General features: G+C 40.2%; 1 protein-coding gene and 1 long non-coding RNA gene across 3 annotated transcripts in view; one reads left to right on the forward strand and one right to left on the reverse strand.

Annotated features, from left to right (window-relative positions):
* The window catches only part of LOC147874174 (uncharacterized), a 128,101-nt gene extending 122,258 nt beyond the window's left edge, over nucleotides 1–5,843 (forward strand). Inside the window, exon 3 of the long non-coding RNA XR_015534453.1 lies at nucleotides 5,802–5,843. This is a non-coding gene — a long non-coding RNA (uncharacterized LOC147874174). The remainder of the gene's footprint in view (nucleotides 1–5,801) is intronic.
* The window catches only part of LOC110829553 (glutamate receptor 1-like), a 166,604-nt gene that overhangs the window by 115,894 nt on the left and 26,058 nt on the right, over nucleotides 1–24,652 (reverse strand). For both annotated transcript variants that reach the window (XM_087346211.1, XM_087346212.1), the window contains exon 2: nucleotides 6,699–6,851. In XM_087346211.1, the coding sequence (XP_087202337.1) occupies nucleotides 6,699–6,851 (153 nt within the window). The remainder of the gene's footprint in view (nucleotides 1–6,698; nucleotides 6,852–24,652) is intronic.

Here is a 24,652-nt window from a genome sequence, read left to right on the forward strand (position 1 = left end):
GCAGTTCGTCAATATGAGCAACAATATCGAATTTGTCACGGAATTCTAATTAATATTCCATTCGTATGACGAGAATATTCGGACCCGAGTTTGTGTCCGTGTAGTGCATAATAGATGTATCAGTGCCCGACGTTAGCTTATTGCAAATTAGGAACGCGATTTTCCGACCGAAGTCAGCGTTTTTACCCACAAATCAGTGATTTAAGGGTGTAATTGCCGTCGAAGTACACACTGAATATCGTTTATTGTGATGTTTGTGTATGGCGTTTCGTATTCTAGGGAAAACGTTTGACGTCGATTTTGAGAAATGTTGTGTTGTTGCCACTCAGGACAATCTACTGTCTTTCTCGTTACTCCTTCCTCTCTCGTCTGCGAGATTTTGTGTTTACGGAACGCACTAGCTCGGTATTTCGCACTAATCTGACTTCCTTTATCACGTCTTTGGCGTACAGACGTCTCCTACCACGTCCCTACCTACTGACAGATATCGTCTTTCAGTCAGGATCCTTCGTAAAGATTTGTTTAAACACTTGGAAATGGAATTTTGGCACAAGAGTGAAGCAAGTGACAGATTAATAATCTCCTTCATTTCTGTGATAGAATCAGCTGTGGTTAAATTAATTATTCGGTTTTGTCCGTCTAATCACAATTATATTTAAAATCTACAAATAAGATAATTAAAATATCATTTTATGTTCCACATCGAATAATCGATTTACATTTGGAACATTTTTACAACATGTTTCGGTTTCATCGAACCATCTTCAGGTGTAAAATTATATAAACAAACTTAAAACTCAAATTACAATTTCTGTTGTGTAGCTTTCTGGTGATGTTTTCTGGTTGTAATTGAGTTTTAAGTTTGTTGATATAATTTTACACCTGAAGATGGTTCGATGAAACCGAAACATGTTGTAAAAAAATGTTCCAAATGTAAATCGATTATTCGATGTGGAACATAAAATGATATTTTAATTATCTTATTTGTAAATTTTAAATATAATTGTGATTAGACGGACAAAACCGAATAATTAATTTAATATTTGATTCAAAATATGACGCAATTATACTATCTTAGCAGCTGTGGTTGTTTGTAACACGTATTGGATTGAAGACATTAAACCGTTCGAGGTATAACAACATTTATTGTTTTGTCTAGATGTGTTTCCCGGTGCATTCAGTCACCATTCAACGTCACAATTTGTGTTAATTTTCTGTCGTTAGGTATCCGAGTGATTTCATGTATACGCATTTATTTACATCTGAAATCAGTTTACTGTGATTCAACCAAGATTAATGGTAGTACGAGCTGATGGCTGATATCAATTAGGAACACCGTACTTACACTTGATGGTCCTGGAAATTTATCAAATTTTAGCAGTCGGAAGTTGTGATTTTAAGATAAATGTTTGGTCTGAAGCCCCACTCTTTTAATATTATGTCGTCCAGTGATTAATTAAGATACAAGGTTTTAGCTTAGTATGATGTCAAAAGGAATTATGGGCCAATAATATTATTGCATATATGTTACGAATTGTCAAGATAAACAAAACTATTAACATTTTAAAAGCTGATTTTTTTATTACCTGTAATAGTGGATCTGAAATAACGTGACACATCTATCACGCGAATGAAACAAACAAGGTTTGGAAATATATTATGACGTCCTCCTTTTTAAAATTTTGATATACGTATTAAAAAAATGATAGCTATGTTTACCGCTTGGTTCAGTATTAAATAACTCTGTGTTTTTCGCCCATGTGGTATTTATGGGTATTCTATTTTATCGGAATAAACAGCGATTATTCACCTTAAGAGCATTGAACTTACTCGTCTTTGTAATGGAGATGCTTTGTTTTCTTTGAGGTAAGAACCGAGCTTTTAAATATTATTTCTATGAGTAGAGTGAAATGAAGAGTTAAAATTCTTTTGAACTGAAACAACTTTGGGATTGGCCCATTCCAGGCGTGACGTCTCTTGAGATATTTTAGTCTCCGTTTGCAAATTCTTAGCTACTTTCTCTCTTCTCCTCTGTCTGCATTGTTTTTACCCCCACCCTCTCACCCCATTTTCTCGCATTATAGTGTCAGAACCATTCGCTGATTGTTCAGTCCGGACCAGTACACTTTACGACGTTTATGTTGGTGAGGAACAATTTCTTTATTTGCAAAATTCGGTCTGACTACAAAACTTAAATACTCCCCGTAAATTGAAAACAGTCAACTGAATATAACGCTAATTCATGACGTCACATCTTATCGGAATATTTTATTGTTCAGACTGTAAAGAGTGTCACTCGTAATTTTCTGATAATTTCTGTTACTGCAAAACTCTTTGGTCCACATCTTCTCGGTACTTTGTTATCAGAGTTCGTGAATCTGTTCTCTTCCCTATGGATGATATTACCACTAGCGAAATTAATCCAAGACTGCGCAGATGCTTCCATGCTGCTTTTAATAATCACTACGCTTTGCAGCTCAGGCATGGTGTACAGTCCTGCTAACTTGTGGATGACAGTTTGGCTGCGCAGTAATGTAGGGAGAGTCCATTCTCAAAAGCTTGACAGCTCATTGTTACGCGCGAGAATATGGTGGGTTTACAGTGCTGATATCTCGTATATATTATTATATTATTTATTTAGTGTTCTGTCTGACTACAGGTCCATATGAACAGGATCCTTCCATCCTTTTCTCGGACTGGGACCTGTTCATATACGTTCTTGGCAGATGATCCAGAAGTGGTTTGCCATTGCCTTCTTCTGTGTGTGAATGGAGTAATTGTTGGGATGCCACGGAGAAACCGGTAAATCGTGTGATAATTATAGATTGTTTCCTTCCAGATCTACGTCTCCTTCCCTCCCCCTTACTACTTTAATCTTCTCACTCCTCTGGCGCTGTGCAGAGGCCGTCTTAAGATAATAAGATTGTAGCTTACAAGTAAATTTAAATTTCTTCATAGTTCATCGAACTTAATCGGACTTCGAACGCCGAGGAACATGATGGAAACATTGCAGGGATTTGGATGTGACAAGAGTGTACTTTGCATTAGCTCATGCGCAGAGATGCATGCACTAACACGCACTCTGACCCTCGTAAACAGAGCTTTAACACAGTTAACATGCCCACAGCCAACAAGTCTCTCTGTCCTCACTTAACATTTCCCGAAACTACAACGTATTATGGTACAGTTCTCAGCAAAAGTCGAAAGGTCTGTTTAAGTTGGCCTTGAGAGTCTATTTATAGCGTATATTTTGCAGGGAAGTTTGCATTTAAACAGTTGTTGAACTTGTAAAAGTATTATTTTTTTATTTTGATGTGTTTTGTAATTCGGCATATATTCCAACCTGTAATTTGAATATTATCATATATAAATTTATAATACAGATATTCTTTCGTGGATACTGCATTATTGCTGATATAAAATAATTTTATTTTCTGTGTTTTGGTAAATGTTGAAAATGTATTAAACCATATTCAGATAGAAGCTTCATTTCCTAATATTACCAAACAACCGAGTTTATCGCTTGTTCCGAACTGATGGGACGATCTGTCTGTCTGTCTTGTGTGCTTCAGTGGGGTTTAGTTTTCGTAGAATTGAGCAAACTCAGCCAGTCGCCATGACACAGAATTTGTTTCGTGGTTTCAAGGCGCCGGCATTGAATATCTGATTCCTATCCGTTCTGTATAGGACAGCTTTTCGTTTCTCAACAGCGCGATCTGTCGATAGGTTGGGTTACTCAGCATTTTAACTACTGACACTTTTACCTCTTAAGTTTTCCTGTTTGATTGATTGGTAGGTCTACAGTGGCGGTTCTCCATTTACTGTGGGCATTCGGTGTTCCAAGATCTTTCCGGTAATCCGTGAACGGGGAAAAAAATTACCGGATATCGGAGAACCGCATATACGTCACGGATTATCTTGTCTCGCGGCACTACCAGACGTACAGGGCATTTCGTAATCTGTAAGACACAGATTTATACGTTTTCAGAATAAATAAAGTGACTGGTTATAGGCTGGACAGCCGAACCTGGGCGCTGACTTTTGTCGCGTTCACACATCCTCATGGACTCGCTGAGCCAATGGCGCCCCGGGGTTTTGGGGATGGGAGTAGATTTTTCCAAAACGTGGTCTATGATGAGCTTCATTCAGGTTGTCCGCGGAACGGGTTGGATTGCAAAAAGATTGCGCTTTTTCGGGAACAGAATTTAATCTCAGTTTAAGAAGCTAGCTGCTGTCTCTCATAGAGAGGGTAGGGTCAGATCAGTTCAGCTGTGAAACCAGTGTTTGAACACCCTGTATATATATCGAGTCGCGGGACGTGGCTGTAAACCTGGCAGCATCTTTCCTGCTACTCATCAATTGTCTGCGTCCTTTTTAGTACAGGGGAGACGTTCCAGTAGTAAATTGCTTAATCACACGTCTGTTCCGCTACGTTCCGACCATCCATACACTGGACAAAGCTTAAGCCGTTTAGTGAGTAAGATATAAAGTTTCTGGTGACTGACGGATAGTGTTTAATGGCACTGTGAAAAACTGCTCTATCTGCGTTGAACGGAGACCTTTTTGAGACCAGTAATCGTTCACTTGGTCATGAAATTTTTCCCATCTTACTCGATTTGTTTAACCTATTATTAGTTGCGTTTATGTATAAATGTTCTCTATTATTATTTTATTTATTTAGTGTTCTGTCTGACGACAGGTCCATATGAACAGGATCCTTCCATCCTTTTCTCGGACTGGGACCTGTTCATATACGTTCTTGGCAGATGATCCAGAAGTGGTTTGCCATTGCCTTCTTCTGTGTGTGAATGGAGTAATTGTTGGGATGCCACGGAGGAAAACTCCGTGTTGCCTAGACCACGGCCTTGCCCAACACAAGTTATAAATTCGGGCGCCCCCGGGAATCGAACCCGAGACCCCAGGATTACAAGGCCAGCGTTCTAACCGCTACACCACCGTGGCAAATGTCCTCTACACTTACGTATTTTTTTTATAATCTCCTTGTTGTTACATTTCTGTATTTATTATTGTGTTCTTATGTTTCTGTGTTCTGCTATATCTAATTGGCAGCACAATAATAATAAAGAATTATTGAATTTAATTATTATTAATTGTGATTTATGATTTATGATTTCATCCCATTATCATCACGAAATAAATACTGACGATAATTCTGACAGAATTTAGGAAGATCTACGAGAATTCATTCGTCTCTGAGCCTTCTAGACGTGTTACACCAAGCCATTAACAGAAGTGAATGAATTATTTATTCAACGAACCTTTTCATTCTGCTTCGTGTGATATTTTATTGAAGATGTTGCAGAGATAAAGCGAATTATCCATAAGTAGGATTTGAGGTATTTACGGCGGTGAGTCTGAAGATGGCTGTCTTCTGGGTTGCAGCGCCGTATAGTCTGGTAGAATTTTATTGACATTTCAGAGGTCCATGCTGCCTCCGTTGTCAGGGCAGCAAGCACCTCTGAAACGTCGGTAAATTTGTACCAGAGTACACGGCGCTACAACCCAGAAGGTAATCGTGTTATGTTCCGTAAGTCATTTGTAGTAACTTGAATGTTAACCGCACATCAGACAAAAGATAAACTTTCTCGAAGTTTGGTGTTTCACTTCTTGTAGAATCGTAGACTCTGTCATAGCCCAAAGGGCTTCTCGTTGAGAAAATCAAAATTTCCCGTCTTAATTGTTTCAGGTATGTTAAATAATTTGCTCAAGTTCTTCATTTTTCGTTCTGCTTTGAACACACTCAAAACTAGATGCAATATTTTCTCAATTGTCATTTTCAGGGTCGACCTAAAGAGATTCTGGGATCCACATCAAAGTTCTACGTCACTCAACACAGAAACTTCTGCTTGGTGAGTGTAAATACTTCTATTTAAATCGGTGGTAGAAATATTAAGAAAATATATAATACAGATACATTTTTAACAATCAGTAGGATTGATCGAATATTTTATCTTGCTGCTTAGAAGTGTCAAATATAAAATATAGTAATTTCAAAAGTGTAATAATTCTGATAAGACTTCAGGGAAAGTGAATGAGAAGTAGATTTATTACAAAATTTCTATATCATAAATCTTTATGTTAAAAGATTGGATGAACTTGCTGAACTGAAATGAATATTTAGATGAATCATTTGAACAATCAACAAAGCAGCACAAAATTTGAACTTTTATTGAATTGGAATAAATTTGTTGTACTCTGATATTGTGTGACCAGGTTTAAACTAGACGGATTCTAATTATTGTCCACGACATTTATCTAAAAATTTTGATGAAGAGGACCCATTAGGGTGGAAAGTTTATATGTCGCCCTCTGCCCTCATTCGAAATAACATTTATCAGTCACAAGCACAGTTCGAGCATTGTGTAAGAGTAACGATAGATCGAAAATTGCGTCTCAGAATGTTTTCTTACCGGTGGATAAATGCACTGCCGTTCCGTACCGTTGCATAAACCAAGCCGTGACGAGCCGAGCCAAGCCAAAATGTCTACTTCGGAGTGAAGACTTCCAAGTAAATTGATGCTTACAATAAGTGACCGCTTGATGGTTTGCGTGGCCCTCCTGATGGGGTGAGGTGCATATCGTGCTTTATACTCTTTAGAATAAGGATTCAGACAGACCTTTCGTTTTGGATCCTCTTACAAGAACAGAAAGGAAAACAGAGCATGCAGACAACTTACTCAGATGGGACAGCTTGTACGCATCTGCAGTGTTGATGACGTCCACATACGAATGGAGTTCAAAGCGACGAGCTGTGATATTTTGATTGTGATTCAACATGGCGAACTTGAAGGCTGACTGCACCTCGTCGGTACCCTGCTCAAATATGGCGCCTGAAAGAGAGACAATTTGAAAGTTTTAGAGCTCAGTTAATTGCTTTCTTGTGACGAACATTTCCGGATAATTGATGTATTTTTATTTAGTGTTCTGTCTGACGACAGGTCCATATGAACAGGATCCTTCCATCCTTTTCTCGGACTGGGACGTGTTCATATACGTTCTTGGCAGATGATCCAGAAGTGGTTTGCCATTGCCTTCTTCTGTGTGTGAATGGAGTAATTGTTGGGATGCCACGGAGGAAAACTCCGTGTTGCCTAGACCACGGCCTTGCCCAACACAAGTTATAAATTCGGGCACCGCCGGCAATCGAACCCGAGACCCCAGGATTACAAGGCCAGCGTTCTAACCGCTAGACCACCGTGGCGTTATCATTGATGTGAGAAAATGTTATTCGCCACCCCATCCAGATCGACTCTGCACACTGGGGACGTTGGGTTGTTCCACTGACTAAGATGGACGGAGCTTGAAGTTGTTTTCCACTATTCGTGTTTTGCAGAGATTGAGAATGCGTGGATTTACCCCTTACTCCTGCTTATATCATCAAATCATTATGTTTAATTACGTATTGGGACAATTTACTTTCTTCCTTGGACGAAGTTGTAATAAAGTGAAAGACTTTCGAAGTTCAAATATCTGGAAATTTTATGTAGCACGCATGGTATATGTGAGAAACGCTTACGAAATTTTTATCCGGGTACCACGTGTGACGAGAGTACTCGGGGGGGGGGGTGGCTCAGGTGATAGGATAACAAATTAAACGAAAGTTAGTTAAATAATCATCTGCTGAAGATGTTCTGCTACCAGCTGTTGTGAACACGGTAATGAATGTTCGGATTACACAAGAGGCGGGGTATTTTTTGACTAGCTGAGCGGCTGTCAGCGTCTAAAAGGAGATAGTTAAAAGTTAGCTTCCCAGTCTCTCTCTCTCTCCCCCCCCCCCCCCCCCAAGTTTAGTTTTCTCGCATTCTCAATTTAAAACGTTCCACTTATACTAAAGGCTGTTCATGTGTGGTCTGTTTAACGTAAAACGAGATGTTTATTAACTAATAATGAGTTGGATTGGATGTGGCCGTGGCCAAATTTAAGGCAGTATCCCAGTATTTCCCTGGCGTGACTAAGGGAAAAATTACAACAGTTAAAATCTGTCCCACTTTCCGAGCTCAGGTTTGAACCCGGAATACGACTGTGGAATGCTAACCATTAGGAAGAGACATTCTATCGTAGAACCAATGGGCGTTTCCAAGGGAACCAAGTTATTTCTGTATTTCGCAGCGCGGAGAAGGCTAAGTTATTAACAGTCGAATGGATTATTATCAGTCGCTCACAGTTTCAAGTTCCTCCTGTGGTCCAAAAGCGTGATATTTTTGTTTTAATTACGAGGTTCCTGAGACAATGAGAATAATTCTGTAATCAGGCAAGGGGTAGCTGTTGTAATTATCTAGGGCATTCTGCCGTAAGGCTTTAACGTCTTGTAATTGGAAGGTCCGGGACTTCATTTCGCCGTTCTCATGATATACAGAGCTTTACGCGTGAGGCTTTTGGGAGATCGCATCTCTGGTTTGTATGCTTTCAAGCTTGGATCATGTCAGTGGTCTTCAACCGGCGACTCACAGCCCACCCGTGGCCCATCTGGCTCTGTTACCCATCAGGAGCTGTGGTTACACTATTTTACTTTACAGATAACCATGTAACATTATCACTGTTAAATTTTGGAATTATTCGTCGGTGTTAATTGGTCTGACTGTAGTCGCCGCTTCACGAAATTCCTCTAAGAGGTTGGTTATAGTTGCTGGGTCTGTAAGTGTTGTTTTGTATAGGAGGAAACTTCCCTCGTGAGAAGTATGCCAGTTGTAATTCGACAAGTGTCTGCTGCGTGCCCCAAGTCTCGAAGACGCAGGTACATCTGATTCATGATGCCATGCGTCCAGCAGCTCCTGCCTGATACCACCCCCCACCCCCACCCCCACCCCCCCCCCGCCCCGAATCAATACAACCATCCCAGGCCTGTGCAGACTCCGACATGCCCGCACATCGAGTTTGGCCCGTGAGCATATTCTTGTACTCTCTATATCCTCAAAACTTCCACGTGTTTTTTCTATATCGGGAACGAGTTCAGTTTCTTGTCACCAGATAGGGACACTGTAAATTTTCATAGCGTTTATATGATTTTGGACAAGTCTTACATAAGAATAATTTTTGACATCCAGCGTTTATACAATATATAACGTGTGTGAAAACATTCTATGAAGGACAGAATAGAGGATAGTTGCAATGGAAACTGTGTCTTGACAGATCTACTGCAACCGCGTGGAAGTTGTGTTACCGACGTTTTAGAGGAACGTACTGCCTCTATTATCTTGGCTGAAGTAAGGCATGTTGGGAAGTTGCTTGTTTTTAGGAGGTAGGAGATGGACAGGTCGTGGGAATTGGCCAATGAGAGCCATGGGATGTAGATAAAAAGTGGGGACAGTCCAGGGCAATAGTAAATTGCCCTCCTGTGTGATAGGTTCACGTAAATAATATTTGAAAACGCGTATCCAAGACAACGACCAACTGGTTTATGTTATTTGGGTAAATAGTCGCTGTTTATTATAATAATAACACAAAACCCATAAAAACGATCTGTAGGAAAAATACGGAGTTCTTTAAAGTTAAAGTAGGTGGTATATATAGTTACCATGTACTTTAAAGGGTTAACCATACGTTTACCGCAGTTTATCCTCGTCAGTACTTCGAAAGAAGATGTCAGATTCTCTATGACGGAAATTTAAAGTGTGTCAATGTAGAGAAATGTTATCGGTGAATTGGAATAGGTCGTAATGTTTTCTGGTAGGTTTGTATGTTCGTTGGTTGGCGTCTCTTTAGTTCTGAAAGTCATTATTTTTGTAAATACTTGCTTATGATCAATTTCCTCGGAGGGAGAAGCCAAATTTTTAATTTTGAGGCCATATTTGATAATTCGTAACAACATTGCGCTACGTTCTAATTGTAAAGGATCGTTATCCCCGGCACGAAGCTCCGCCTCTTATCGGCTGTCCGCGAACCTTCTTATAGCGGCTTTCGGTATCAGTATGACGAAGATCTGTCTGTCCCTGCCGCAACCTGAGGGCACGACGCGCTGTGCTGTCAGGGCACCCGCTTTGTCTCAAGGCGATTTGTGTTAACACCACGCACAGACACCGCCCTGGCAAACCACCCCTTGTCGGCTTTCTTTGGCGTTCGTAAAATGTACCTGTAGAGAGTACCTGTAGATATTCGACTGCCTCGTATTGTTATCAGATTCTTCTGCCCTCAGATCAGGTATATAAATAATTTTTACAAGTTTCATGGAGCGGAGTCCTTGGGAAAATCAGACAATCAGGCTCTTTACCGTGGTCACAAGAACCCGCGCACTGGACCGTGTTCTGGAGCACGTAAATCGATTTCGATTCCTGAGAATCTTTACAACTGAAGTACTTTTTAATATTATCTTTACATCAACGCCTGCATTCTGTCTTCTTTGTTAAATACTGAATTAAAAAAAATTCTCTGCTAGTTGCTTTACCGTTTTAGAGATATGAATAAATAGAATATTGGCAGCTCCATTTTGATAATACGCGAAAGTTTTATTTTTACGTAGCGTTTTGAAATATTTAAACTGTGTGTATATGGAAGTGACTTTTTTCCTCAAAAATGAGTTTTATTTTCAAACTCTGGGCCATATATTTTCCTTGTAAAAGCATTTTTATTGGTAACTGTGTTTGGATTCAGACTTTGCAGTCACAGGCTGAAGGGTGTCTAATTTAAACATCTGTCAAGTGCAAACATTTGCTAGTACGTAAAAAGCAAAGAACACTCCGAAATTCGTGCTGAACTCTGTAAAAACACCGACAAACAACAAAGCCCACCCACCCCTTGATAGCAGCGCAGTCTGGTGGCCTATCTGCGAAATTAAATTATCTGTCTGTTCGACGTTTTTACCTTCCTCCATTGGGACTTTCCGACTTAAGTTGCAACGTTAATTATGTCACCTACCTAAGATACTAAGCGCGCTTGTAGATAGTTTTCTCTCAAATCTAGTCTAAAATCTTCCCATCTTCATTTAGGTCATCCGAATTGTCTTTTTCCAACGTGGTTTCCAGCCATATTCCACTTTCTTCCCCGTGAGTCTTGAGACTCCGAAGGGCTCTTAAAATGAACTTTGAAATCATACCAGTTTTACTACATAATCAGTTACAGAACCCTTTAGGAAAATGTAGATGAAATCACGTGAGTTTTTGTTTCAGTGTTAGTTCTGGGGATTAGATCACAGATGAACCACTGAGGCTGCAAAAATTTAGCTTTGACCACAACAGTACGCACTATTGATATTTATAACCCGTTGAGGTCTGATTATTTATTCCAGTAGTACGTCATTGGTAGCCGCGGACCATAGTATGAACACAAAAAACACTACATTAAAATTTACGGCCAATTTGGATATTAATCCAATAACACAGCGTCATTCAACATTGACAGAGCGAGTGGTACGACATTGACACCCGGAATGAAAATTTGTGAATTTTCTGAAACGTGTTGCAACCACGTGTCTTTAAACAGCCTCATTGGGTTCCGAGGGTCACTGTAATACGTAGAAAGTTATCAGCGATGATACACGGCTGTGTGCTGAGCATCGCGTTAAATTATTGGCGTTCCTACTTCATATTGGGGAGGTCCGGGTTTCAAATCTGTGCCTAAATATCTGCTGTCTCGTTGATACCTTCCTGCATTTTCTCTGACCAAAACAGTGCTTTAAAGTAGGCCACAACCAATTTATCTTGGTAAGGCTGTAGCTGTGTTTTTTGGGGATTGTTACCAGGGTCTGTTAACCCATGAAATACATCACCACGAGCTTTCATATTTTCTGTTGGCTTTTAGAGTTGTCGAATTTCAATTAGGTAGCTCATTGACGTAACACAAGGATAATCAGAATCATTTTGCATGAAATTTGGAAGATTTTAAATGCTGTCATTTGAAATGACTCTGTGTTCTACCTACAGGCTGCTTCGTGGATTTCATATGATTCTCAAAATAATACTAATTGGGAAGTTTCTTAGAAAGAGAACAAGTGGAAGATCCAGAAGGAGATGGAAAAATAATATTACGGTGTGTCTGGATGAAAACGACTCTTGTTTTCGAAGGAAACTGAAGACTGCTCGTAAGTAATGTAAACTTGGGTCACTCTGAAGTTACAAAAATCCCAGTCCTCGGAGCGAACCTTTTCAACCATAAATAACGTTCCACGTTGACCGGGGAACCCGCTGCATGGGATTACAGACCCGGACTCCACCCTCAGAGCGAACAAATGCATCACGCTACGGCGTTCTGGCTGTGTTAAAAATGAGAAATTTCATGCTGCGAAGAGAGGGGGGGGCCTCTTTTAATCTTGTTAAGGGAAAAATATTATCCTGGTGTTAAATGTTTCAGTACGTGGTGTGTTTTTGTTTTGTTTCCATGGCTATGGCGTGAGTGTCTACCACCGTGACGTATGTACGGCTTCTTACCCATACGATGTTATAGTCCCTGTGGGCAATGCAAAGCCGACATTTGCAACCGGTGAGGCTGGGAAATTTGCGAATTAATTGTTATATGTAATTTCGATTACTTTCTACAAGCCTTGGGGAACGTGTGATTTATACAATTTGGTCTGTTGTTTATTTAACAACGTTGACAGTAGCTCAAACAATACAGCGTTGAGTGGTTTTATGATTAATAAATTGGAAGGGACATGAAAGCAAGTAGTGATAACCTAATATGAGTTATTAGTTTGACGTTTTCTGGAGGTACTGAGGAAAAACACAAGAAATCTCAGTCGGAATAGCCGTTTTTGGGGCCGAAATTTAAAACGTTTCGACCACAAAACGAAACAAATTCAAATTACGTGGATTGACAGTGTTTCACCAAAATAAAAATAAAATAGTTTTTTCAAGGCTTATCCTCCCTGAATATGGAACTACGATTTCGCTGAGGACAAATGATTTGTCCTGTCAAAAGTCACAGATAAAATTGAGCACAGATCCGTGCAGTCGCGCGAAGTTCCGTAATTAATTTGTTAGTTCCGGAGAATCGGAACCCGGTCACCAACCCCGCAAATCATCACGCCAAGCAGAGAACGCATTTTGATTGAATTATGCCCCAAACCGTTTCGACCCTTGTTGTGCCCTCCTGGCTGTGTCGATATTCAGCAGCCATTGGCTCGTGAAAGCATGAAAAGGAACTGTAGTCGCCTGATTTTCGGTGTTCAATATCGGGAACTATGTCGCGTTGCGGAAAAGACACGTCCGGCGCATTATAGTTGCCAGGGGAAACCGGGTACTAAGTTTGTCGGGCTTCTAGGGTCATGTTTGCGGTAGCAAGAGACTGTTGGGGGACTGGGAGGGGGGGAGGATCCATGCGGGGCTGTAAACACCGCGACGTCGTCTCCCGATGCCTCGCAGCGTCGTCCCCAGGGAGTTCAAGAACATGGAAAAGCCATTCCTGTCCTCAGCCGGCATCTCTTCGCACTGCGGGCTAGCCTATCTCTTCATGCAGCTGGGGGTAGGCACAGTTTCCCGGTGTTCGTCCCCAGTGGCAGCCATGACACAGACATAACACCGGAATTTCAGCAAGATTTGGGACCCATCACTACTGCAATTATAATGGTCACTTGGGAGACCCATACGTAGATGTGGGAGGGCAAGTGTTGGGTTATCAGATTAGATTTGAAGCTTTTCTACAGCGTTTTTTGCTGAACTCCTTTGTTTGTTTGTTTGTTACGAAAGTTCAAAAGAAGTTTAGACGATGTCGTTAGATGCGTCTAATATTTGTCAGCGGATCGTAAGGACGAAGGAACAGGTTTGTTTGTGTGCGTCTCCAGACTTTGTCATAGTTTAAAAACGTCTAATTGAATCAGGAGGTCGCAGTGATTGATTGATTGATTGTGTTCAGTCACCTTTATGTTCCTCACGTTTTCTGAAAGACGTAGGTTGATAAAATGAGTATGAATTATGTATTACTGCGGAGTTGGCAGGAATAATTTATGTGACATAAATGGATTTTGATTTCATATTCATTTTGCGAATTCTGGTAACATTCCAAAACTTAATGCTTCTGTTACATTTTAGCTACACGTTTTTCACGATTGCTTGCAGAGGGGCTCAGATGCGTCGTGTAAGTACATTTAATAAAAAAAATTTGAGGTTTCTACCTTCATGTTTGGACTTCCTGTTTAACATGAATAACTTGGCGTTAAGTCTGCTAATTTCTTAAAGCAGAGAAGATGGTATAAATATTTTTATTGCTAAATAATAAAATGCTGTTATATGTTCTGGTGCCGTAACATATCTTGCTAACTTCAATCGTCCATTTGAATCCAACTTTATACGTATATATTCCAGCACTTTTAAGTTAGCCTCTTTAATACGTTTTGTTATTAACTTTCTAACAAATCACTAATTTGCGCTAAGCCATTTGTTACATAAGAATTGTTTTCTACACTTCTTAGTTTCATTATATTTTAATAATTATATACTTATATTATTCAGTAACTTTAATTGATATATTTGTGCTGGATATATCGAGTTGGTGTTATATTCTCAGAGTGGAGAATCAGTCCATTCATGAGTAAGTTTAGTGTTACCATAAGGAAGAAAGTCGGCCGACCTAAAAAACCTTGGCATGACAAGGGACGATTAACCCGAGGAGATGGATCAGCCTTATCCGTAAAGTTAATGATGTCGATACTTTAATTTCCTTGAATATAACAGCTGGCGAAACGTCGGAAAAGCTTCAATATTCCGTGGGTTCCACTCTGGAATCCAGAATAATTCAATAACCCTTTGGAGCCGAATCTCATTTAAATATTTAATAATTCTATTTGCTATTTCAGATTTCTCCGTCATTCTTGGCGGGTAATTTATTTGTGTACTAGTATTATGTAAATTTCTTCATTCTCCTGTTACTATCAGTCTTAGCTCGAGTCTTCATAGCACCTTTCCTATCTATGTTGAAAAAATTAAAATTAAAATTAAATCCGTGGCGTAACAGCTCCAGAGAGCCAAAGCCTCACGTTCACATGCCTAAGCAGAGGTGAACGATCATCCAACCAGATACAGGATGACGTGTGGTCAGCACGACGAACCCCCAGCCATCACTAGCTTTCCTGACCGGACTACGCTCCCCAATTTCCTCACGATGCTGGGTTGGCACCGGTCCCATACACTGGTCGAAAGCTCATGAGAAAATTTCTTCTCCCCACCGAGACTCGAACCAGCGCGCCGGTCCGAAGCATGACGCCTCAGACCGCGCGGCTACGACGCGAGTTTTTTTTATTAAGATTTCTACAACAGTATTTTGCGATGAACGCAGTAAAATTTGAACTGTTGCGTTTTCCATCTCATCTTGAAAGTCTCTATTTCAAAGGCATTGTTATTCTCAAAGGACAGCCCACCATCATTCAAAACCATCGAGTTATGAAAGTCGTATTAGAGACGCGGAGGGATGGTGCTTCCCTCTAGTGGGTATTTTATGAAGGTAAGGTAACTTTGATGTTGGATCGGTTCAGGAAAGTTTCGATTTCATGAGATTTGTAATTAGCAGGAGCTGGTTACAGAATATTGCCCTTAAAATCGTCTGGTAGGATTTCTGCGTATAAACTTGGTTGCGCTTTTAAATTCCTGGTATACCAATTGTTTCTGAAGCTTGAACATTTTTTTATATGCCCTTTATGTGGGGCGACAGAAAGCGAGATTCACATACTATTAAAGTGTACGGAAACCGGGAGGTGGAGGGAACAGCTCCTGAGGAACAAGTGGTTCACCGTTGGCGAGGAGTTGGCCTTCAAGAAAATTTTAAGCACTACGAATGACACGGAGGTCAGGGATGTAGGGAAATTTCTGTACAAAGTAAGATGTAAAAGACAGGTCAAAATTAGGAATTTAGAACTGCCACTGGGGTAGAAGGCACGAGAACAATAAGAAAGAGTTATGTAAATAGTATTAGGGATTAAGGAATAGTCACGTAGAGTAGCATTAGTGAATAGTTGTAGTAAGCAGTAGTGCTAATAGTGCTACGTATGTAAGGACTGTGGCCGTGAAAACCTGGTGTTAGGCGGCCACAGATCTCTGTATATAGTCTAAACCAAATATATTATATTATTATTATTTATTATTACTTCAGATATCCGGAACGCAAATTGTTAAAAATTTTAAATTATTCGGCTGATAACACGGAAACAATAAACCAGCAGTCCTACCTGGCTTTGTGATAATCTGTTGAATGCAAAGTCTGGTGTTTGTTTAAATACGTAAACATCTTTTATTATTTATTAGTCGGGTTCGTGATCTGTTCCACTTCGTAAGTAATTAACCCTTTAAAGCACGAATTTAATTTAAATAATAATAGTTATAATAAAAATAAATGTACATACGACAGAATTGTTCAAAGCAGAAGGTTAATGTTGTAGGGATATGGGTTGGATATTTTCTGTTGCAAAGTTTATAAAATTATATGACGTTTCGAATGCTTAATACGTTCCCATCTTCAGGCAAAGAACGCCTCATCTAAATATTATTTTTTTTAATAATTCAGTCCTTACCGCAATGAAAACTCATCGCGTCAACATTACAAAGATCAATTGGTTAATCCTTCGCTGTTTATTTTACAGAATCGTGTGAAACCCATAATTATAAACTGTGGGGGGAGGGGGATGCATAGTTACTGGATGTTTAAATTATGTAGCATTGGACTTTAAGAAGTTTCGTCAATAGATTCTCCGTCCGCTTTGTTCTGAAGACGCTTTCAACGGAGAAAGTCTTTCACGAATCTAATCTGTTCTTAATAATCTATGAAGTAATGCAAATTATAGTGAATACTGTTATTAGCAAAATGGAGGCCCTGTGTCCAGCTCAATTGATGTGGCGGCCTTCAGATCACCGCTTGGAATGATGGGACTGAATGGGCGAACTACTTTTGACGTCAGATATCTTCGTTAGAAACAAGAAAAGAAATAATTTGATTTATAAATGTCCTAACGGTACTTACGATGTTCTTAACTTGGTTTATACCCGGAGAAAACTACAGACGTGCAAGCCCAATAGAACTGCAGGAAATGGATTAGTTTGGTTCTGCCTGCTACTCCACATAACAATAACATTTACTTTTATAGGAGAAAACCTTTCTAAATCCACCGTCCGCGGCGCTGCGGGGTGGGTGGGAGAGAGAGAGAGAGAGAGAAGCTTTCAGTAGCCGGTATGGGTTGCCCTCGACTCTTCCAGAACACTCAGCCTGTGTCATCTCTTTTTGTTTGATCTCCCGAACCAGTGACGGATTCCCTCAAGGTCTTCATAATGTGGCACACTTGAACACACGTAAAATTTGAATAAAAATTTTCTTGGATATTATCCATCGTCTAGTAAATAAAACGTTTTATTTATTAGACGATGGATAAAGTCCAAGAAAACTTTTATTCAAATGACTCATCACCATCGTCAAGAACTTTTTGATTTGATACACGTAACATTCGCCACGGTGGTCTAGCGGTTAGAACGCTGGCCTTGTAATCCTTGGGGGTCTCGGGTTCGATTCCCGGCGGTGCCCGAATTTATAACTCGTGTTGGGCAAGGCCGTGGTCTAGGCAACACGGAGTTTTCCTCCGTGGCATCCCAACAATTACTCCATTCACACACACAGAAGAAGGCATTGGCAAACCACTTCTGGATCATCTGCCAAGAACGTATATGAACAGGTCCCAGTCCGAGAAAAGGATGGAAGGATCCTGTTCATATGGACCCGTCGTCAGACAGAACACTAAATAATAATAAGATGAGGTGGTCTAGCGGTTAGAACGCTGGCCTTGTAATCCTGGGGTCTCGGGTTCGATTCCCGGCGGTGCCCGAATTTATAACTTGTGTTGGGCAAGGCCGTGGTCTAGGCAACACGGAGTTTTCCTCCGTGGCATCCCAACAATTACTCCATTCACACACAGAAGAAGGCAATGGCAAACCACTTCTGGATCATCTGCCAAGAACGTATATGAACAGGTGCCAGTCCGAGAAAAGGATGGAAGGATCCTGTTCATATGGACCTGTCGTCAGACAGAACACTACAAATAATAAAACACATAACATTGCGATAATTTGTGTGTATGCACGCGGTCTGTGTTCGACGGACGTGCACACAGAATCTTCAGTCCGTTGTCTACCCACGAGACCACAGAATTTGTGGTTTGCTTGCTGATCGCTTACGGTTTCAGTTTCGTCATCAATATTCCGTTGTAGTGGGGGCATACTAAACTTGTGTGGAAGGGGTAGTCGGTTCGAATCTGGGTCAAGATACCGTAGTAATCCTCATTCTATTCAAATGCCAGGAAATTAACTTGATATTAGGCGAGAATAAAAAATGTTTAGCTGTCATGCTTTTAACGTTGTTGTGAGTAAAATTTTGACACATTTTCGAATGCTATGAACGCTAATAATAACAGTGACAATGCAGTTATAAGACAGCAGAAGCAGACTTGTATTATAGCGCAGCGGGATACGTTGAAGAAGGAGTGGCCTTGTGTCCGATCTGTTTCCCCGTATCACAGTTGATTGAAAAACAGAAACTCTATGTGGGGTTAATAGAATACGCTGTGGGAAGTATTGCAATAAGGCTACGTAAAACGTGGTGTAATGCAGGCCTCGCGCACATGGAATGCTTAGGAATTAGAAGTTAATTTCCAGAGCCACGGTGGTCTAGCGGTTAGAACGCTGGCCTTGTAATCCTGGGGGTCTCGGGTTCGATTCCCGGCGGTGCCCGAATTTATAACTTGTGTTGGGCAAGGCCGTGGTCTAGGCAACACGGAGTTTTCCTCCGTGGCATCCCAACAATTACTCCATTCACACACAGAAGAAGGCAATGGCAAACCACTTCTGGATCATCTGCCAAGAACGTATATGAACAGGTCCCAGTCCGAGAAAAGGATGGAAGGATCCTGTTCATATGGACCTGTCCTCAGACAGAACACTAAATATATAAATAAACAATAAATCAAGGCTTACAACACGTGTTTGTCATCCTGACACTTTATTATTTATATTGTTGGCAACAGAAATGTGCCTTAACTCTTTTAAATACATTGGTGATTTAATGAATCACCGCTTTAACGTTCAGTAACACTAAATTTTATCTGCACGGTGTATTTATAGGACTCGTATGTCTCTCAGAATAAATAGGAATTATATCCCTAATCAGCTGTAATCGAGTGATATCTGAAACGGAGACATGTTGTGTTTTCCTTGAAGTAGGAAATGATTTTAAATATACGATGAAAGCGCGGTACAAATAATCACTTAATTGTTTGGTGACTGCTGGGCGAAATCACAGTTTCGTTACTAAAAGTTTGTATTTGCTTCAAAAAGTTGACAAAGAAACAAGACAGGGAAATATGAAGTATTGAAATGGTGACTCTGTCATTCAGAACAAAGTCTCCTGTAACTTTAAAAATACTTCAAATAATTAATTATAGCAACACTTCAGTGTTTACAGATTCGGTACCTAACATATCAGCTTAATGTAGATGCAAACGTAATATAAATATATATAAATTAAAACTTGTAGAATATAAACAGTGTAAACCATTTCAAGGATTTTATTCTGAAATTGACTAACTTTAAATACATTAAGGTAACTGAAACTCTCTTTAAGTTCTATAATATAAAAATAGGATGGAAGGATCCTGTTCATATGGACCTGTCCTCAGACAGAACACTAAATAAATAAATAAAATAATATAAAAAAGTGATGGATTTTATTACGTTTCTAAATGGAAATAAACAGAATGAAGGAATATATCTGAAATAAGAGAGGAAAACAAAGAAGGAATGAGACAATAGGAAGAGAGGAACAGGACCGAAATGTATCAAATTTGGCTTCTAGTCTTAATAATCTATTTTTCTACCTGTGGAGAGTTACATAAGAGGTTATTAAACCAAATCATCTCATATATTCCACATGTAAGCTACGAAGTTTTCGCGATATTGGAAATAAAAGTGGGAATTCTTCAAATATTTATGTATAGAAAAGTTGAGTTCTTGAGCACACTGCTTAGTGTGATTTTTGGAATTTTTTTCGCTGGTCTACTGCAGAGAATCTGCACTGTTTACTTATCCATGTTGTAAGCAGTGGTAGCTGTCAGCTGCAGACATAAATATTGTGAACAGTCTGTAGATTTGCATCCTGAAAAATAGTTCCCATTAGAAACGCTCTCTAGCAGAAAGTTTTGCTCGTTTTAATCGTCCTGAAGTAATTGCGTTTGTCCTTGTTAGTGTTAATTTATGAATATTTTAAGTAACTGCCGTCACGTAGCTTTTTGAAAAGTTTGTAACGAGCACACAGATACAAAATGCTCGAATACACTCGTAATTTTTTTTGTGTAGAAGTTGAAATTCTTGTTTGAATCATCACATCATAAAAATACTAAAAATGGGGGGGGGGGGAATTCTTCTCCGCTCGAGTACAAAGCTGTCAATTTAAAACAGTCTACAGGAAGCTAACGATTGAAGGAAGTCCTTTTTCGAAATGATTATTGCCGTTAAATTTGAGGAAAGATGGGAGGCTGTAGGTCCTTGCGTAACTGATCTCTTATCTAACATGGCTTGTTGCATTCCATCAACAAATTATTCTTGAGCGATGTTACGTGCAGTTCTGTTCGCGTACCAAAGAGCCCAGAGTGCTATTATAATCTTATATATGGCATGTGTTTGGTTATTTATCTCACCGAATACCGCCGTCGAGTGGTTTGCATTCCTTCTTCGTATATTTTGAGTTCCCGGTTCAAAACTCCCGGTCCAGAGGTCGGATACTCTCACTGAGGTTTTCCGTGGTATTCCTCAGTTCCATAACCTTTCCTGTTCACTATTCATTAATGATCCTTCGACGTTATATAGTATGAGGCACTGACGTCGTTGTATAAACAACAGAATAGATTCTTAATCTCCTACAAAGTCCTTAACTGTGACATTCATGATGTTACAGTCGTTTAAATAGATGAGTAGAATTAGCATTATTGTTTTATTAGAATTGTTATCGTCTCCATGAACCTGAAACCTACTTTAGAAGCTGAAAGTCGCTTATCTAGTCAAATTCAGATAACGTTCACAAGATGTCGTCACTTGGTCCTATGCATAATAGGCTAGACCATTAATTTTGTATCTCTGAACTGTGTGTTAACCCTTGGAAGACCGAAGCCCGTATAGTTAATATTTAAGAATTCAGCCCGTACCGAAAAGAAAATACAGCACTTCACCATTACAAAAATCAGCTAATTAAAGTTGTTAAAGGAAAATAATCATTGCTTATTAAGAGAATCGAAACTCATTATATAAAATTCGGTTACCGATTAGTTAAGCAGGTGGTACATATAGTTACCACTGGGGATATAACAGTCAAGTGATAACAACTACATTATAATCATAATAAATTTTACATTAATGATTCTGTAGTGTTAATCGGAGCTCGTAACTGAGATTTTCTTTAAGATTTAATATTAAGGAAAGCTATGAAACAAACAATAGCTATGTTTTAAATTCCACGAAGTGTGTGGCAGTTAAATCTCTAAAATACCTGTGTAAATTAACATTTTTTTTTATGTTCAGCATTACTAAAATATACCGGCTTGTGTACGAGGTATTTAATGAATTAATTACATTGTGCATGTAACCAGCAAAATGTTGACCTACAAAAGTAGACAAATGTAGCACAGGCTTTCAACCGCTGGAAACAAATTGAATGTCTCCAACCGGTGCACACAGGTGGTTTGTTGAAGTCTTTTCCAACATTAATTAACGCAAGCGCGCATTCCAAGCCATTATTTACTTTAAGTACAAAGTTTATATGGACAAGGATAAGTTAGGTTTTTAAATGATGCACACAATGTCGGAGACAATATTCTTCTGACACGATTCTGGTATAGTATTCCAGTCTAAGCTATGTTATTTTACACGCCCCTGACAACCAAAAATGTGCCAAGGTGGTCTAGCGGTTAGAACGCTGGCCTTGTAATCCTGGGGCCCCGGGTTCGATTCCCGGCGGTGCCCGAATTTATAACTTGCGTTGGGCAAGGCCGTGGTCTAGGCAACACGGAGTTTTCCTCCGTGGCATCCCAACAATTACTCCATTCACACACAGAAGAAGGCAATGGCAAACCACTTCTGGATCATCTGCCAAGAACGTATATGAACAGGTCCCAGTCCGAGAAAAGGATGGAAGGATCCTGTTCATATGGACCTGTCGTCAGACAGAACACTAAATAATAATAAGATGAGGTGGTCTAGCGGTTAGAACGCTGGCCTTGTAATCCTGGGGTCTCGGGTTCGATTCCCGGCGGTGCCCGAATTTATAACTTGTGTTGGGCAAGGCCGTGGTCTAGGCAACACGGAGTTTTCCTCCGTGGCATCCCAACAATTACTCCATTCACACACAGAAGAAGGCAATGGCAAACCACTTCTGGATCATCTGCCAAGAACGTATATGAACAGGTCCCAGTCCGAGAAAAGGATGGAAGGATCCTGTTCATATGGACCTGTCGTCAGACAGAACACTAAATAATAATAAGATGAGGTGGTCTAGCTGTTAGAACGCTGGCCTTGTAATCCTGGGGTCTCGGGTTCGATTCCCGGCGGTGCCCGAATTTGTAACTTGTGTTGGGCAAGGCCGTGGTCTAGGCAACACGGAGTTTTCCTCCGTGGCATCCCAACAATTACTCCATTCACACACAGAAGAAGGTAATGGCAAACCACTTCTGGATCATCTGCCAAGAACGTATATGAACAGGTCCCAGTCCGAGAAAAGGATGGAAGGATCCTGTTCATGTGGACCTGTCGTCAGACAGAACACTACAAATAAATAAAACCGTACTTTGGCGAAAAAGCGTTAAGTTCTTTTCACGGTTGCGCTGTGTAAGAATCCCCGTGGTGAGAAGCCGGTGACTAACCGCCTGAGCTATGGCACGATCCCCAGTAAAACTCAATGGCACAGAGTCCTTGAGAACCACACTGTCGCTGAGCTGATCAAATTCCTCTCCTCGTATATATTTGTGGTTTGTTTAAAGTCGCTGTGAGTAGCTGAGTGATGAACCTGATGATTATATGATTAATAAAAAATTAATTTGAAAGGATGTGGAAGGAAGCGGTCGTGGCCTAATTTAAGGTATTGTTCAGCCATTTTGCTGGATGGAATGAGAAGAACGACAGAAGATGTCAGGATAGTCTGTCTCCGGGCCGGGATTTGGACCCGGGGAAGCAGAAGTGTTAACCACTCGCGACGTTTCGGCCCCTGTGTCTGATGGAATTCGAGGATTCGTTGCACAAGAGCAAGAAATGGTGGAGCAGAGTCCTAACGAAGCAAGGTTCACAGACACTTGTAAATGAAAGCGGTGGTGATTATGTGAGGGCAAGGAAGTGTTCGCACTGCAAGGTGATGATCTGTAGCGTGCTAATTGAGGCACCATTACTGGAGCATCGCAACAGATGTCGCCTGCGCGATTTCAGCCCGGGCACGTGAAGGGGATGCCCCGTAAGTAATGTATACAACAAATGGAGTGAAAATACAGGCAACTGTACCATCCTGGCATCCTCGACTATATATTAACACTTTAAAGCCAGATGGTACTATTATATACCACCTTTGGTACTATTATATACCACCTTCATTAACAGTTAGTAAGTGTGCATGTTACCCACATGAGTTTCGTATGATTCTGAGTATAAACATTGATAAGTTCCTTAGAAAGCTTTAACCAGTCCATCTTTTTAATGGTGGATTGTGGTATTTTCTTCGCGGTACGGACTGAATTCATAAATAATATTTATACGAGCTTTGGACTTGGACAATTCAAATCTTCCGTCGTTTGTGCTAGCAAATTGTCGCTAATTATCGCCGTAACGTCTTCACTCTTACTCTATCCTTACCAGAAGGACGAGCGGGTATTGCCTGGGGACCTTCTAACTAAAAAATGCTCTTTCCCCTCCTAAAATCGAAGTGTCTCTCACTTCTCCCCCTACCAATTTTCTCTTCGGAAATTCTACTCTTCTGCTATCCCCCCCCCCCCTCTCTCTCTCTCTTCGGACTTCAGAGGGTTAAGGTTGTTTCAAAATTGGGTGCTAGGGATAATATTTCGACCGTAGCATAAAACAAGAAAATTATGTAACTGAGTTTTATAATTATACTCTTAAAATCAAGGATGGGTAAATGCACAGGGCATGCGAAAGATGAGAATAGATAACTTTAGAGACCTAGATGTAGATGGAATGAACTTAAAATGGATCTCAAGTACGATATGAGAGTGTGTGGGAGACGTGTGTAACGTGTATCGATAAAGGAATCGATTAGAAGGAAAACATACGAAAGGGAGATGTATATAAATCACACTGACCACTAGAGGATTGCCGGGAAGTCACGTGACAGATGTCTTGAAGACACTGGAAGTCCGAAAGAAGTGGGAAGTCGCGAAAAGACAGTGGCCTTTGCAACGGACAAAAGGAAATAAAAGAAGACATTCATGTCTGCAGCAGACGGGAAAATATTGCTTCATGTACTGGCCCTCTATACCCAAAGGTTACGCTGTGCAGACGGGGTGTATTCCACTGCAGCACGTTAGATGTAACCTGGTCTCAGTAATTTTTATAGATTTCATTTTGTCAACGGATAATATCAGAGATGAAACCTGTCAAAGTTACTTAAACCTATAAGGCATGACAACAGAAATGATTTGATATCAACCGGACTGTAATAGGCTTCCATAACAATGAATTAGCCAGGG

The sequence above is a fragment of the Zootermopsis nevadensis genome, unplaced genomic scaffold, assembly GCF_977971745.1.
Source record: "Zootermopsis nevadensis isolate Lab colony 2312 unplaced genomic scaffold, Znev_1.0 Znev_ptg000010l, whole genome shotgun sequence".
Classification (NCBI taxonomy): domain Eukaryota; kingdom Metazoa; phylum Arthropoda; class Insecta; order Blattodea; family Termopsidae; genus Zootermopsis; species Zootermopsis nevadensis.